Here is a 16072-nt window from a genome sequence, read left to right on the forward strand (position 1 = left end):
AGAGATGGAGAAGTGCCAACAGAAATTAGCCAAATCAGCTCAGTCACCCCAACGCAGTCCTCAAAACCCCCAATCTTTCGAGGCTAAGGACGGAGGCAGAAGAACAGCATGAATACAGACATAAAATCAGATCAAATCTGGGGCAAATCACCCCTTCCACCTCTTCCAAGGCTACGCAACCTGGGACAAGAGCTATCGTCACTGAATCTGTTTCCTTATCTGCAAAATGGGGAAAGTAACTCCCAGCTCACAGGACTTTTCTGAGAAGTAAGTGAGTTCATATATGTAAGGGGCTGATCAGAGTTCCCAGCACATGGTAGAACTGGAATTAGCTGTTATTATCAATACACCATCAAAGGCACTAAGATAATACATACATAAAGTAAACCAATACAATACTATATGATATGCAACCATACATTATGATAAGAAGTCAAATGTGGTGTGCATTTTGCTCTGGCAAAGGTAAGGATGGGGGTCATAGCCCTTGTTCTGTTTTGCACCCACATGACTCCAGCTATAGCGCAGCCCCCTGTGTCATAGAGCTCAGCAGGTGTGTGCAGGAGAAATAGAACAGACTGCACTTTTCCCCAGCTTACGCCAAACCTCAACCAGTAAAGGCAGCACCCTTTCATTTTCCAGGAGGAGGGTAGCACTTCCTGAAATGCCCCCCGTTTAATGGGATTATTCCTTCTACTGTATAAGCCATATCTCATGGGAATGTTCATTTTATATTTGGCAGCTCATCAGCACAATAATTGTTTCACGATGTAATAACCCATGTATTAAATCAGACACGGAAACCTCCTTGAAATATTATTCTACTGAATTCTCTTCCATAACAGGAAGACCAGTGGTGGAGCTCACCCAAGGGGCTGACAACCACAAGCATTTCATTAAGGATGCCTTCTCCTACAAGGGGGGAAAGGTTATTTGTTGTTGGTATTTTTATTATCATTTTATAGCCCAAAAGTTTGTTGGTCTGTTTTCAGTTTCAATACACTTATGCTTCCTAACGCACTGTATAATTTGCCTATTTACTAGGCTCATTTTTTTCCTGTTCTTCCCTCACTGCAACATTATGGGGTAGGATGCTATTTTATTCACTGTTGTTTCCAAATCATCTGGAAAGGTGCCTGGCACATAGTAGGTATTAATAAATACTGTTCAATTGAAGCACATTTTAAAGGTTTAATTTTTGAAGAGAAATCATAGCAGATGCAAAAGTATATCTCATTTCTCTTCTTTTTTCTTTTTCTTCCCCCTTTCCTGTTCACTCTGGTGGATTTTTCACTAGATGAGAACACCAAGCCAAAAGTCAGGATTAAATCATTCCCAAGAAGGCATGAATTTTTAAAACATCCAAGTTCTCCTGACACAAAGATGCTTTTAGTCTCACAAGGAGACTTGGCTCTATACCCTTACCCTGGGGTGAGATCTGCTCGCTGCACAGGAGGGTGTCTCCACCAGTCATGAAGGACTATCCTCAGTCACCTAGGACCACAAGGGACCAAGAGAGAATGGAGCTTGACATAAAATTCCAACTCATGAAGTGTGGGGACTAGATGATAATTTAAGTCCAAACCTCCCATTTTTCAGAAGGGAAAACTGAGGGCCCAGAAGCAAAGTGGTTGTTCCAGCGTACAGAATAATTAGAAGAGAAGAGAAGGCAGGAAGAGAAGGCAGATTCCTTTCCCTCCTCCCTCCCTCCCTCTCTCCCTCCTTCTCTCTCCCTTCCTCTCTTCTTTCCTCTTCCCCTTCCTTCTTTCTCTGTCTGTCTGGAGTTTTTCAGGGTCTGTGCATGCTCACGGGTACATGGGTACATGCGTGTGCGTGTGTGCACACATGCGTGTGTATACTCTTTGCAACAGGATGGTCTAGGATGAACCATAGTTAGCAACCCATATGTAATTTTGACTCAGGAATGTTGATGGTTTGATTTCACCAATTTCCTAGTCCTTCCCAACAACCTAGATGCCAAATTTCCCATGAACAATGCAAGAATCCTAGAGACATTCTGAGCTGAAAGTACCTGAGAAATCATCTAACCTAACCTTTATTTTACAGATTATAAACAACAGGCTGAGTGAAAGAAAAGTGAGCTCCCCAGGTCACAAAGCCAGTTAACAGTCAAGCTGAGGTAGCTGGGACCCTCAGTACCAGAACATATTCAGGTTACTTCTCAGATTTGTGAGTGGCTCTGATGGTTTCATCAAGCTGGCTGGAAAACCCAATCTAAGCAAGCAGGTCTCAAATTAAGGATGATGACTTTTCCATTGAGTGAATGAATACAATTCTAATGTGAAAATCCATCCAAAATAGAATCCTTATGGGATATACACACATAGATACACACAGATATGTGTGTATGTGATTATTGCATACATCATATACAAAGGGTGCTTCTTTTTTTAAATACTTGATATGAGGCATGTAATAAATTCACAGTGCTAGCAAGGACATCAAAAACATACTGCTAGTGGAAGCATATCTTGACACAACATTTCTGAAAAGTGAACCATCAATTTCTGTACAAACTAAAATATATGCATGCTTTGATTCAGCAATTACTCTTCCAGGAACCTAGAACCATCTAGAGAAATAAAATTGCACAGATGTGTGGATGAGGGTGTTTATTAAAACATTGTTTACAGTGCAAAAAGAAAATAATCAGGTGGTCCATCATTAGGGCTGTATCCAAATGAACTGCAATACAACAATTTGTAGAATTCTGTGTAACTCTAATAAAATGAATTATTACAGAGCTGAAGGGATGTCCATCATTTATTTGTTAGTGAGAAAACCAAATTCCAGTGCAATGTCATGGACACACGTATTTGTACAAAGACCACCTCCTCTACAACATATATATGTACACATCCATGTTTGTAGCAATGGGGCATGAAGGAAAGATATGGAAGTCTATGAACATTGAGCATCCCAGGGACAAGGCAGTGAGAACGGGGAAGACATGATTGATATTTCCTTTATACATCTTTAAATGTTTATACTGAATGTAATATACATAAAACCTTGGTTTGCGAGCATAATTCATTCCAGAAACACACTTGTAATCCAAAGCATTTGTATATCAAAGCAAATTTCAAGAACCGTTGGTTCAGTTGTGATCGTGTGACATTCAGCCTCACATACAACTCATATTGCAAGGCATCATTCGTTTATCAAGTTAAAATTTCTTAGAAATGTTTGCTTGCTTTGCGGAACACTCGCAGAACAGGTTACTTGCAATCCAAGGTTTTATTTCTATTACTTTGAAAAAAAATTGAGGTAACACCAAAAATTTCTAAAAATACAGATTGGACGCACAAATAGTCCTCTGAATCCTGTTTCAGCCTCCCTTTCCCCCAGTAGACCTACGGCAGCAGAAACATTCTGAGAATTATTCAGTGCAACAAAAAGAAGCTCAAAGCTGTCTCTCTATGCCTCTGGCTGCCATGACCATCCTCGAGCTAACTACTTCTCCTGCCAAACTGTCTTGCTCGTAATGCAGGAAGTCACCTGCCAGGGACAGACAGGAAGTGACATGTTGAGCAGATACAGGAAGTAAGATGTGAACACAGCACCTGCAACAGCCCCTCCTTTAGCACGGGAGGGGAGCTCCACCTCCTTCAAGGAGACAGTGGCTCCAGATGCCTTCCTGTACGCTGTCCCACAGAGGAACTCTTAGCTCTAGATAAACCAGGCAGGAACCATTTGTCATAAAACCGAGAAGCAGACAGAAGCTAACTTCGGCAGGCAGGCCTTCTGGGGCACCTGAATCAGTTACTTGGAAAGTTGGCCTCGTACCAGGCTCTTCTTTGTCCAGTTCTAACTGCAGGCTGAATGAAAATGACAGAAGCACGAAGGCAGAGGTCCTGGCTGTGACAGTGTCACCCGTAGGCTTCAACAATGAGAAAACTGCCTTACCTGAAGCACTCACTGCGCGAATCCTCCTGGGCTAGTGCTCTGAAGAGAACTGTCCTCACTAACCCCCAAACTCCAAGAGTTGTGCACATTCACACAAAACTTTCTTTCCGTGGGGACAGCCCAGGCCTCTGATCCACCACAGTTCGGGAACCAGTAAGAAGAAAGGAGGAGAGACTGACTTACCAAGCCAACTTCTGTTTAAGTACACAGACACAAACACTGGGGGAACCGTGAAGAAATCTACCACAGAGTTCACTTCCAGCCAGAACCACAGCTTATCGTTGGCTGCAATAAACTGGGGAAAGAGAAAAGGAGACAAAAAAATGAGAAGCATGATGCTGGCATTCTAACTATGTTCTTTTGCCAAAGGCTATGTTTTGGTTTTTCATGGGGGCCTGGAGGGAGATGTTATGTCCTTCTCATATCTATACCAATCACAGGCTGTTTCTGTCTTAGAATTTGGATATACAGCTTTTTCTGGAGAGTGACTGTAGACTATGTTAACCTTGGAGAAATACCCGGCAATCTATTTTCCTATGGTTTTCAATAGTGTCATCGGAAAGCTTGAGTGGTCTCATCTTCGTTAGACTCCAACGTAAATATAACTGTAAATAAGGCATACACGTATGCATCCACTCACACATGCACGTGTGCACACACATGCACACACAATCTCTGTGATACACACTCTATGCAGCCACCCCCGCCCCCGCCATCGCCGTAAACAGGCTCCAGTATAAATGCCCAAGTCCCAAATTCGGCCAATCTACCCCCTTGATTCAGTCCTCACACCTGTTGTCTTAGGATTCAGTTAAGCGAACCCTGATAAACATAATTTTAAGAGAAGTTTTTTTGTTCCTATTTAAGGCAACAATGCATTCATATTTAGAGAGATGAGAAACAGTAGGCCAGCAAAGCAAAATAGTTATTTCAATCCCTGTTTCTCCTCCTTGGAACAAGATTTTAACATGCACTTCAGAAAATGCTGAGTTGAGGAAAGGTCTCCGTCAGAGACTGAAAATCACAGCGCAGGTCTGCTGTCTCCCCTGGAAACAATGGGCTTCATCTCTGTGAGAACAGATGCTGGTGAAGGATGGTCCCTGGGTCCAAGATGCCCCATTATGATACCGGGTGGCACTGATCAGACTTACCCTCAAGCCAAAGTAGAGAAGGAAGAACACGTTGAAAGCCATGTCGATCTGTAATGTGAAATCTTTGTAGAAATTCTGGCAGGATTCTATTGGGCTATTAGACAGGAAGAAGAAAAAGCAAGAGGTAAATGAAAAGCATCATCAAGTCTTCCACAACACTGTGTAGCAGTGGTGCTCGGGGTAGAGGACAAAATGAATATTTGTTAACTAAAACATTTGGTCTTTCTACCCTCTGTGATAATCAAGCAAGCATTGCCAAGGGGTCTTTTCATTCAACCATTCAGTCTTTTGTTCTTTTGTTTTTGCAATTATATATATATATATATATATTACTTTTTACCATCATTCAACAGGTGAGCTAAGAATCTAAAAAGGATCATGCAGACACCTTGGAGGAAGGACAAGCAAGAGAGACCATCAAATTCCTTAATTTCATATTAACCCTTAAAGAACTGACTTCTTTCTTTAAGAGGACACGTACCAAAGCTAAAAATAGTCCCTCACACCCTCAAGCACACTGGAAGTGGAGCCCATTTTCAGTGAAACACAGTGGCTATGTTTTAGACCTCTTTAATGCCATCAGTTGATTAATAATAAAGGACCCAGGAGCATCTCAGGAAAACTGTGGAGGAGAGGATCCTGGCTGATGTTCTGGCTAGACTAAGTATGGACTTTAAGTGCAGCACTCGGATCTGGAGAAAGAAGCATTGCCTAACCGGTAAAGTTCAAGACCCTTAAACCAAAATATTGAAGCAGTACTCTAAGGGTTAATTTCTTTTCTTTTCTTTTTTCTTTTTTTTTTTTTTTTTTTTGGCATGCAAGTTAATTGGCTTTGTGTGTGTCAAGCAGCCAATGCGAACCCCCAGCACACTCTACTTTGTTCAAGAGTACACAGTTTAAAACGGTACTACTATACAAACTGGTACATGGCTTCCATGTGCTTTCCCGCATCAAACTGATCAGAGGATCAGTGTGTGAAAAGTCCCAAGTTTGGGGCTGAGTGGGAAGCAGGAAAGCCTCATAAGTATCTCAAAGCTGTAAATGAAAATTCATAGTATACTCTTATCAGTAAGCAAATGGTAACACTCAGGCCAGGAATATAAAGAAAGTGAGGGGAGGGAAAGGGGAGGAAGGATGGGGAGAAGCAAAATACCTTCCCTGGATGGGAAGCAACATGGACCTCCGGGCCAGGAGAGGGCCCCCTTGAGAAGTGCAGGATGTCGGATTTCTGAGTACCACCATTTTGGAAATCACTGTAGGCAATACCAGTTAGTATAGTTGTACTTCTGCAAGGGCAATGCTTGGTTGTTCAACAGGCATTATGGGAATGCAGAGTGGGTCAGTCTATGGGACTCTCCAATCATATTACATGCACTGGATTTATCCATTCTTCATCTCTATTACAAGTCAAACATGCCCTTGGTCATCTCCCAAATCACAAATAGGCGGAAAAACCTCCAGACAAGCATTAAGAGTTATCTACACTTGCATTTACCAACTACGCAGACTGAACAAAGAGCAAACACTGAAAAACAGTTCTTTTACAAAGGAAATGACAACTCCTAGGTTTTCACTAAGGTGGGGAAGTGGGAGGGGAGACAGCATGGAGTTTGCTTAGTCCAATGCTGAAAGGAGGCAGAAGCACAAAAAGCCAAACCATTGCTATTTGCCTCCTCCCTTACACAGGTATTAATTTAAATGAAAAAAAAAATCCAGGCCTAGAGTTAGTAAGTGACATTTCTGCAATTCCCAAGCCATGACGGTGTTTTGTTTCATTTCAAAAACAAGACCCATAAGGTTCAAAGGTGTCAGAGTTCTTAGCTACTCTAGTTGCAGTGAAAAGAAGTACATGAACTAGGTTGACCAGAAATCCACTGTAGATTGCAAGGGATAAAGAGACAATGCATCTCTGTGCTACATAAGCCACTGGTATGATATGCTACTGAAGAATGAATGAGGTGTGTGTGTGTGTGTGTGTGTGTGTGTGTGTGTGTAAGAGAGTGAGCAAGAGAATGAGGGTGGGCAGCTCCACTTGTAAATACTGCACTTCAGCTTTTACTTGTACCAGTAGTGACTTAGCTGTGGAAATTCATATTCATCAAGATTAATGGGACAAAGGGACAGAGAGAAACTCTTTGCTCCCAAGTCTATCATGGAAAACCCACTATCACTTCACCAAGACCAAACAATAACCTTACAATTGCCTACACAATAGTTTTTGGTGGCTTATTTGGGGCTCCTGTGAATTTTCTAGCTCCTGTTAATGCCATGGCCTTTGTGGTTAATTTGGTAGTAACCTTAAATTGTATCTAATAGGGAAAAGATTTGCTAGGCTGTGGAAGAGAATGGGAGTGGGGGAAAAGATGTTAGCTCAATGCCATTGAGGATATTTTGGCTCAGTATAAATAGAAGCAGAACTATAAGGAATCAGACTAGACTGTAGCAACTTCTTTCCTTTGATCCTTTCCTTCCTTGTCATTTCTGTTGTCCCCTCCTATATTGTCCATACCCAATGGCAACAATGAGAGGGCTTGATGCTAAAGGACACAGTGTTGAAAAATATACCTCAACAGCATCCCTAATTTGCAGAAGACAATGTTGAAACCATATTAAACCTTTTCTTTTGTACTTCTTTCAAACATTCAGACCTGATTTAATCGTTGCTTCACCTTGTTCCTTGAGTCCTAGACTTTGAGCTGCAGTAAGAAAAGGAGCAAATTATGCAGCTTTTTCTCTGGCTGGAACTCACCAATGATATGAGCATATTCTGCTAAGATGAAAGAGAAGCAGAAAACTCTGGGATAAAAGAGGGCCAGCCTCTGGGACCCCTGTAGGACCAGAGTGATCAGAAAGTCTGTTTTCTATCACTTTTAGCTCTTTCCTGCTTACATGAGAGCCCAAGGAGAAATGTCCTGCCTAGTTTTCTCAAGTGGCAGTAGAACCCTTTATCAGGATCCCCTCTGAGTTAAATCCTCCGAGTGCCTGCAGTCCACAAACTCCAACAATCAGAGACCACAGAGTGGAGATTCTAAAGCCCCATCATTTCATTCCCCAAATGGAAACAACCCATGGAGAAGTTCATTGATCTTATAAAAAGAAAATACATAATTCAACAATAAAAGGGTTGGCCATATCAACGAGGATTTATTTTCCTCCCAAAGAGATTTTTATCTAAATGATTAATGCTCATTGTAGGATAGAAAATGAAACACAAACTCTTCTTCCTTCCTATGTAAAATAAGAGAGTTCCTTGTCTAGACACACAGAAGTTTCAAGAGCTAGAAAACAAATCGCTTTGTTTTTAACACAAAAGAAACTCTGAATTACACACTTAAATTTGTATTGGCATTCTGATGAGGCATGACCATATCAGAATAGGTTTTATGTGGATATATGTTGCCAATAGAAAAAACAAAGTGGAGTTTTAAGAACTTAAATAAGTATACTGGTTCTGATCGTGGTAGTAGAAAATGGACTTTCCCTAAATTATTCCTGGTTAACTAATGACTTATCAATTAGATGATACAAGGTAGTTGGTAAGCTGATGGACTCTTCATTTTTAGACTCCCACAGTCCATGGATCAAAGGTGATACTAAAACCTTAGGCAAGCTTAGCATTTTGACCAGGACTCTGTGATTGGGACACCTTCAAAAGAATCTCAATAAAGACCTGCTTCTTTTATTTAAATGTTCAGTGTAGGATAGAGGTCTTATTTCCTCTTGACCATCAAATAAAGATATCTTCAGTATTTAGGTGTCTGTAGAGGAAACTGAGACTCACTCAATGTGGCAAATAGATCTCTTTCTTCATCTATTTAACATTAAAATATCCAATGAAGACCCTTGAGCCAGAAGATCCAATAGTCCTTCCTAAAAACTGACTTACGTACATGTCATTCCAAAGACAAAGTTTTCTGAGCCTCAGTGGCTCAGTTGGTTAAGTGTCTTACTCTTGGTTTCAGCTCAGGTCATGATCTCACAGTTGTGAGATCGAGCCCCACATCAGAGTCTGTGCTGAATGTGGAGCCGCCTTGGGATTCTCTCTCTCTTTCTCTCTCTCTCTCTCTCTCCCTCTGCCCCTCTCCTCTCCTCTCTCTCCAAAACAAAACAAAACAAAGAAACAAAGAAAAACACTTGTCTTCCCAAAGCATAGGGCAAACAATAGCTAGCCAGGTTTTCTTTCCAGGAGCAGGGACTCAGGACAAAAAAAAAAATCTCACTTCCAATGCTTATTCCTCTGGAAATCTGCATCATCTCCAAGAGGGTAGTGATTGCCCTCTCTTCTCAGCCTCTCAACTCCCCTGGTGTTTTCTGAAGTCTGTTTTCCTAACCTTGTGAAGGTATTTTTCCAGGACAGTGGTTCTCAAACATTAGCAGGCACCTAGAAGGCTTATTAAAGCATTGGCAGGCCCTTCCAGAGTTTCTGATTTAGTAGGGCTAGGATGGGGCCCTGGGAATTGGCATTTCTAACGGTTTCCCAGACACTGCTGCTTTTCTGGCGACCACATGTTGAGAGCCACTGTTCCAGAAGAACTTTCTTGCAACTACACACTAATTACAGGTGTCGCTGCTTGAGAAGATTCCCATTCAGACCTGAACAGAGGTGATTAAAGATCTGAGCCCACCCCCGGATAACCAGCTGCATACCACTTAACTAATTGCTGAGATCAAGAGGTTGAACAGATATTTTCAGTTTCATATGGGAACAAAAATTAAGACAATACAGAGAAGTAATTACAATACCACCATGCGAGCTTTACCAACGACATTCTAATTAACAGAGTGCCTGAGGAGCACATTTTTGTTTAAGATTAAAAGGAAAAATGATAAGGTATATATGGGGAGAGGTTATGGAGACCATCATTTATAAGAGATAACAAAATGTTAAGCAGTTTAGGGACAACAACAACAGCAGCAAATATCTGAGGTGATTTAATAAATAATCACATGAGAGGGAAGGGACTAACTGAGGAACAAAATAGCACTTTGTGAAATAATTTCCAACACTTAAACTCTCCTTGCTTTTGTGGCTAGTCCCTTTTTAAATTGGATGGAGCCTTCTCAATTCCCACCAGGATTATGGACCACCGGAGTGCCCAAAGCACCGAAGACATGAATCAATAGAGTAAGCTTAATGATTCCAGGCTCTTCTCCTAGTCTCACCTCTGCAATGTTGCCAGATTAATTTAATTAAAAGATGTCATTCATCTACCATCATGGCTCCCTCCTGCCTCCCGCATCAGCTCTAACCGTGGCTGTGAAGGACCTCTAAAACCCAACCTCACTACATGTCCCATTTTTGACCACATGCTCCAGGCCAAGCCCTTTGCTACCAGGAGCTGGTGCCTTCCTTATTTCATGAGTGTGACCCACACATTCCTAATCCTAAATCTATGCTTTTGTCATGGCCTCTTCAAATTGTTCCTCCCTCTTTGTGTTCAAACATTTTGCAGCCTTCAAAACCAACAGAAAGGTGCAGCTCAGTGAATTACTCATGCCCTAGCTGATGTCTCCCATGTGTCAATTCCTATAGCGTTAGGAGTGAGGATTCTAAACCATCTCGTAATGTTGATTTTCATCCAATCCAATAGAATCATATCTGTCAATTGTATAACGTTTGCACATACTATTGTATTTGGTTCTTACAACTTGGCAAAATAAAGTAGATATTTTGTTATAAACCCCATTTTGCAGGCTTCTGAGAAGTAGAGTCTCAGAAACCTACCCAAGATCATGTAGGTAAGTGGAAGAGTTGGGACAGAGACCCAATATCCCTTCTGCCATGCCACTTACTGTTCCAGAAGAACTGCAACATCCTTGGAGAGGTAAAAGAAACATAAGAGGTAGCCTCTGATATCCACAGACCCTGGCATGGAGCTTATGTAAAAACGAGGAGGGCTGACTGATTTACAGAGGAGGTAAAACTGCCCTAGAAAATATAATGTGTTTGTCAAATGGTTTGGGAAAATCCAAAGGAAGTTGATCTGTCCAACCTGTATCTAACCCTGCTCTGTAAAGATGGTCATATGGGACATTACTAATCCCCAGAAGTGCTTCCTGGGCCCCTGAGGGGGCTAGTGGCATCAGGAAGCCTGACCCCATCTGCTGAGGATAAGTTCCACTGCTTCTTGAGAAATAACTCCTAGGTATCCATCTGCTTAAAGATGGATGACCTTCAAGATAACCCAATTTTTTTCTCACCCTCTATTATTCTAGAAGAACAAGAATGGACATACTAATGGAATAATGTTTAGATACTTTGAACACTTCTAATTATGGACCAGACTGTAAATTTTGCATCTCATTTCATTCCATTGAAATAAAGAAAAAATATAAGTTCATACAGTCGCAGATACTATGGAGTCTATTTGCAATCAAGAGGTAGGCAATCTAAGTGATTTGAGGTTTTCCTAGCAATGTCTGGATATACTGGATAAGCAAAGTACCTCAGTTTTCCTGCCAACAAAATAGGAATAAATTTTTTAAATGTTTATTTATTTTTGAGAGATATAAAGAGACAGAGTGCAAGCAGGAGAGGGGCAGAATGAGAGGGAGACACAGAATCTGAAGCAGGCTCCAGGTTCTGAGCTGTCAGCACAGAGCCCGACATAGGACTCGAACTCACAGACCTCAAGATCATGACCTGAGCTGAAGTCGGACCCTTAATTGACTAAGCCACCCAGGTGCCCCCAAAATGGGAATAAAAGCACCTAGCTAATCAGAATATGAGACCAAAAAATTTTAAAAAGGAATGCAAGTCTTTGCAATATACTCCAAATTAGAAATCAATATTATTATTCATATAACATATAATTTTAGGTCTCAGAAAAATACGTTGCAAGTTAATGATAAAAGTGGATTTAGTGCAAATGACATGACAGTAATTAATCATTGAGAAAATAATATTCTTCACATAGAACATTGTCTTCTAACCTGCACAGCACCCCAGGTCTTGAATGGATCCAAGCTGCAAGCTTTCTATCCTTTAGCTATCATTAGTGCTCCCATTATAATTACATTGTCAGAGTTATGTACTTAAGAGCTTATCTTTCTAATGTTGGTGCTTTTAGTGTTTACACTGAATGAAGCATATATTCAATAACTTGTGTAGGCTTTATTACTTTTATCAAACAGAACCCAACTTCTTCTGTTGACCATCATTTTTACCTTATCCCAGAACATCTGAGTAGCTATCTTCTAAGACATTATTGTTGATGGGGGCAGTTTGTGTTCAGTCATTAATCAATACTAACGACAATGGCATCAAAAGGAGCCTTTTCTAAATCTTCAGACACTTGTTTTAGACCTTGCAATGGTTCTAATGCAAATAGCAAACACTTTTTGTTACTTGATCCCAAGCCAGTTGGTTAAATGGCCTTGTTGGGAAATCTTCAGTTACGTGTTTGTATCAACAGGCCTATTAATCTTTCTGACAGCATCAGAGTTCCAATTATGCCTCTGCTCAATTGATGAGATGTGATCCAATAGCCACAAACACATGCCTCATTAGGGTCATGCTGAAATGAACTGGAAAAAATGGAGAGGTGATATATAAACCCTTACTACTCTGGAATCCTATGTGCTCTGTCTCCTTGAGCTTTGACTGTTATGGAGAATCCTGGAACAATGATAGCCATAGACTTCAGAGCAGTTGTATGGCTCAGGGTATCTACCTGAATAATTGGTCCTAATAATTAAGCATTCTCAAGAGACAAAAATATGACATAGATGGCTGACGAAGAGAACAAAATACATCAGTTCCTTACACACTGGATTTCTCAATGAAACACACAGATAATTTGTTTTCATAAAACTCACATGGTGAAATCTTTGTCACTTTTTTATGGAGTTCTTCTGAATTTTCTCACGAGATTTCAATATGCTATCCAAACTTAGGGTCTCCTCATCTTCATTCCATATCTGTTTATCCACTTATGTACCCACATAAGTAAGTCGAAAGCAAAATGTGGGCATTACAAGTTGACCTCAAGCACAAATAGCAGTGAGGTAGTTTTTGGAATTTGATGAAAAAGTTAAAATCCCAGCTCTATCACTTATTAGCTACACAGTCATGGACAAATAATTTCACCTCCATGCCTTGGTTTTCTCATCTGTAAACTGGAGATAAGGATACAGACCTCACAGGCTGTTGCGAGCATAAAGTCAGATGAGTAAAGACTAAGCACTGAAAAGGTGATAGTTATTTTTAAAACTAAGGTAATAACAGTAGTGATAATAATTACTGTTTGTAGAAAAATGCCAAAAAAAGGGCAATCATCCAAATGAACAAAAACCTGATAGAATCGATTATTTCACACTTAATTTTCTATTTGTACCGGCTTTATTGCCTCTTTATCGGGTGTTGCAATATAATTCAAATGCCCAATAGGTTGTGCAGTGAGCTAACATCTGGTGTGATTCTATATATTAGAGCATTGCATTTGGGTAATATTAAAGAAGAAACACCAGGGAAATTATATTTCCATGAAGGCAGCCACACAGTCTCATAAATACTAAATAATTAACCAAGATTTCCTGACAGAGAGAGCCATGAGTCACTTTAATGAGTGGCCACAGGAGGCTGAGTATTCTTTTCCTGGGTCTTTAGCAGAAGAGAGAGTTTCATTTGCCTAGTTGGCTTAGTATGGATCTGGAGGAGAGGCAGGGGGACGAACCAGTCATATGTCTTCTAAATATCTCTTCCAACTCTACATCCGTAAGATCACTGTTGGACTCTTGGAATGAGGTCCAAGACAACCTACCCACTAATGCTTGTTTTCTCCAATTTGTCCACAGACTACAATTATTTCAATCACTGTTGTTACCAGAGTGGAATTAGTGTTCATATTTGCCAGCAACTTTTATGTAATAAATCAGAGTTAAGCTACTACGTGAAACAGAGTCTCGCCAAATGAGTGCTGCTTTGGTTTTCACTGAACTGTCTGAGGACTCATGACAGATTAATTCTTACTCTTATTCCTCTACCTCCACTGACTACAGCCAACTCTCACTGAGTAAACTCCTATTTATCTAGTAGAGGGATAGGATGAAGTAGATAATTCAAATACACACACACACACACACACACACACACACACACACACACACAAATACTATAAAACAGACTGAGAGTTCTTCAAGGGCTGGGTCAATGAGCATGTACAGTCATCGAGTGGTACATGTGAGAGGGTACACATCCACATACACATGTGCACACACACCCACAGCCTTCCAGCACAAGTGTATTCTCTCTACCCAACCCCAACCGCACTCTGAGACCATCCACAAAACAGGATGGCCTGGGTGAGATGAGTAGAAATGGGGAGAAGAGGGAAGCGAGAATAAGTTCCAGGTCTGAAAGGAGAGCAGGGAATCCAGACACAATGCCTGGCATGGAGGGGCGGGACAGGGGTGTGGGGGACACAGTAGCTCTGACCCCTGGAGCCAAACTACTCTCATGCCTACAAAAACTTAGACCTGAAGAAGCCAGAAATGAGGATTCATCCTAACACTCCTGGATATTAAGTGTTGCCACACCACACATGTGCTGAGAGGCCCATAGACAATCATCTCCTAGCAGTAATAATCACTAGTCAGCTCCTAGACACTGGGGGGCAACTGCCTGGTGTCACCATTTCTGGAGGAGAGAGCAACCATAAGGAAGCAGCCTGGGGGCACAGTTTCTAGGTGCTTTGGCCTCAAGGCTTCCCAAATAAACTATGAAGTTCTCATAATTGCATAGAGAATGGGAGGGGCTCCAAAGGTTGAGCGGGTGGGTTGGGGTTTCCATAGTTTAACAGTCTTTCAAATTACCATGGGACCTCTTTGAACTGTTACTGGGTGCAGACTTTAAAATTCTCCTGTTTGGGCCTTCTCCTGCTATTTGTCTTGGATTCTTCTGGGCATTCCCTGACCATCCTACTAGTCTCCTACTTAGTATGCTAAGGATACTAAGATGCTAAGGAGCTACCTCCCTATGCTCCCATCTCTGTCCGCTTCCCTGGCTTTCACGTAATCCTGACACACCAAAACAGCCTGACCTTGGCAATGCCTCCTTGCTATTGGTCTGCCTGCAAGGATTTCGAGTGGGAAAGCCAAAACTACCAAATCTACTCAGCCAGGCCCAGTCTGCTCTGGGTCGCAGACTGGCAGCCTAATCAAGTGAGGGTAATGAGGATGCATGAGACAGATCCTTTCCCTGTTCTCTTCACTGAACTCCGATTTCCTGCCAGTAGCCTAAGAGACTTAGATCTGCTACGGTTTCAATCCTGCTATCTGCCAGCCACATCCGATCCAAGCACAATGGCATATATCTCCTCGGTGGTCTCATCCAAAGAGCTACAATGACAAAGACTGCCAGTGCTGAAAACCTGCCTGGTACCAATACGGGGAGGCTCAAGAGCATGAGGGAAAAATTCAGTAGGTAAAGAAACAGTTGTTGCATTTGTCTGCTTTGCTTCACTTTGAAGAATAGAAAACACTGTCACATAACATACATACTCACCGCCGAGACACCGGCATTTGTTAAAAGCTACACGTGAATTTATATGTGATGCTAAAGGATAATTATGATAGTTTTGTTTCTGACATCCTGAGGTGGTTTTTTTTGTTGAGAAATTTTTTTTTAAGAAGACAGAGAGAGACCTGGTACAAGTCCTTCTGACATCTGGCATAGAAAACAACTGCACCTTTATATTACACAAGAAAATAAAATAGCTGTGTCTTAGCTCTGTCTTTGGCTGACAGCTGAGTCGTGGAAGTTTTGTAAGTATTCCTATTTAGGAGTTTTGTTGAGAGCCCAGCAGCCTCACAGCCAAAACGGAGAGTCTGAGATGTTGCTGATTAGAAGTCATGAGTCTGCTGAGTCCAAAGCAGGAATCACTCCTTAGGAATGCCATAAAGTGACCTGGGCAGTGAGGACCAACATCACCATGGAAAATCAGATGTGACAAGTTACCTTTAGAGACAAATTGTCATCATTAACAGGGAAAACG

The 16072-nt window shown here is 41.3% G+C and overlaps 1 protein-coding gene across 6 annotated transcripts in view; it reads right to left on the reverse strand.

The window, feature by feature from the left end:
• The window catches only part of KCNMA1 (potassium calcium-activated channel subfamily M alpha 1), a 732075-nt gene that overhangs the window by 295494 nt on the left and 420509 nt on the right, over positions 1 to 16072 (reverse strand). For all 6 annotated transcript variants that reach the window (XR_007145346.1, XM_047825367.1, XM_047825362.1 and 3 more), the window contains 2 exons: positions 5079 to 5172; positions 4111 to 4222 (listed from right to left, as the gene is read on the reverse strand). Coding sequence is in view for 5 of the 6 variants with exons in the window: in XM_047825367.1 (XP_047681323.1) it covers positions 4111 to 4222; positions 5079 to 5172 (206 nt within the window). In the remaining variant the exon portion in view is untranslated. The remainder of the gene's footprint in view (positions 1 to 4110; positions 4223 to 5078; positions 5173 to 16072) is intronic.

The sequence above is a fragment of the Prionailurus viverrinus genome, chromosome D2 (assembly GCF_022837055.1).
Source record: "Prionailurus viverrinus isolate Anna chromosome D2, UM_Priviv_1.0, whole genome shotgun sequence".
NCBI classification, from domain to species: domain Eukaryota; kingdom Metazoa; phylum Chordata; class Mammalia; order Carnivora; family Felidae; genus Prionailurus; species Prionailurus viverrinus.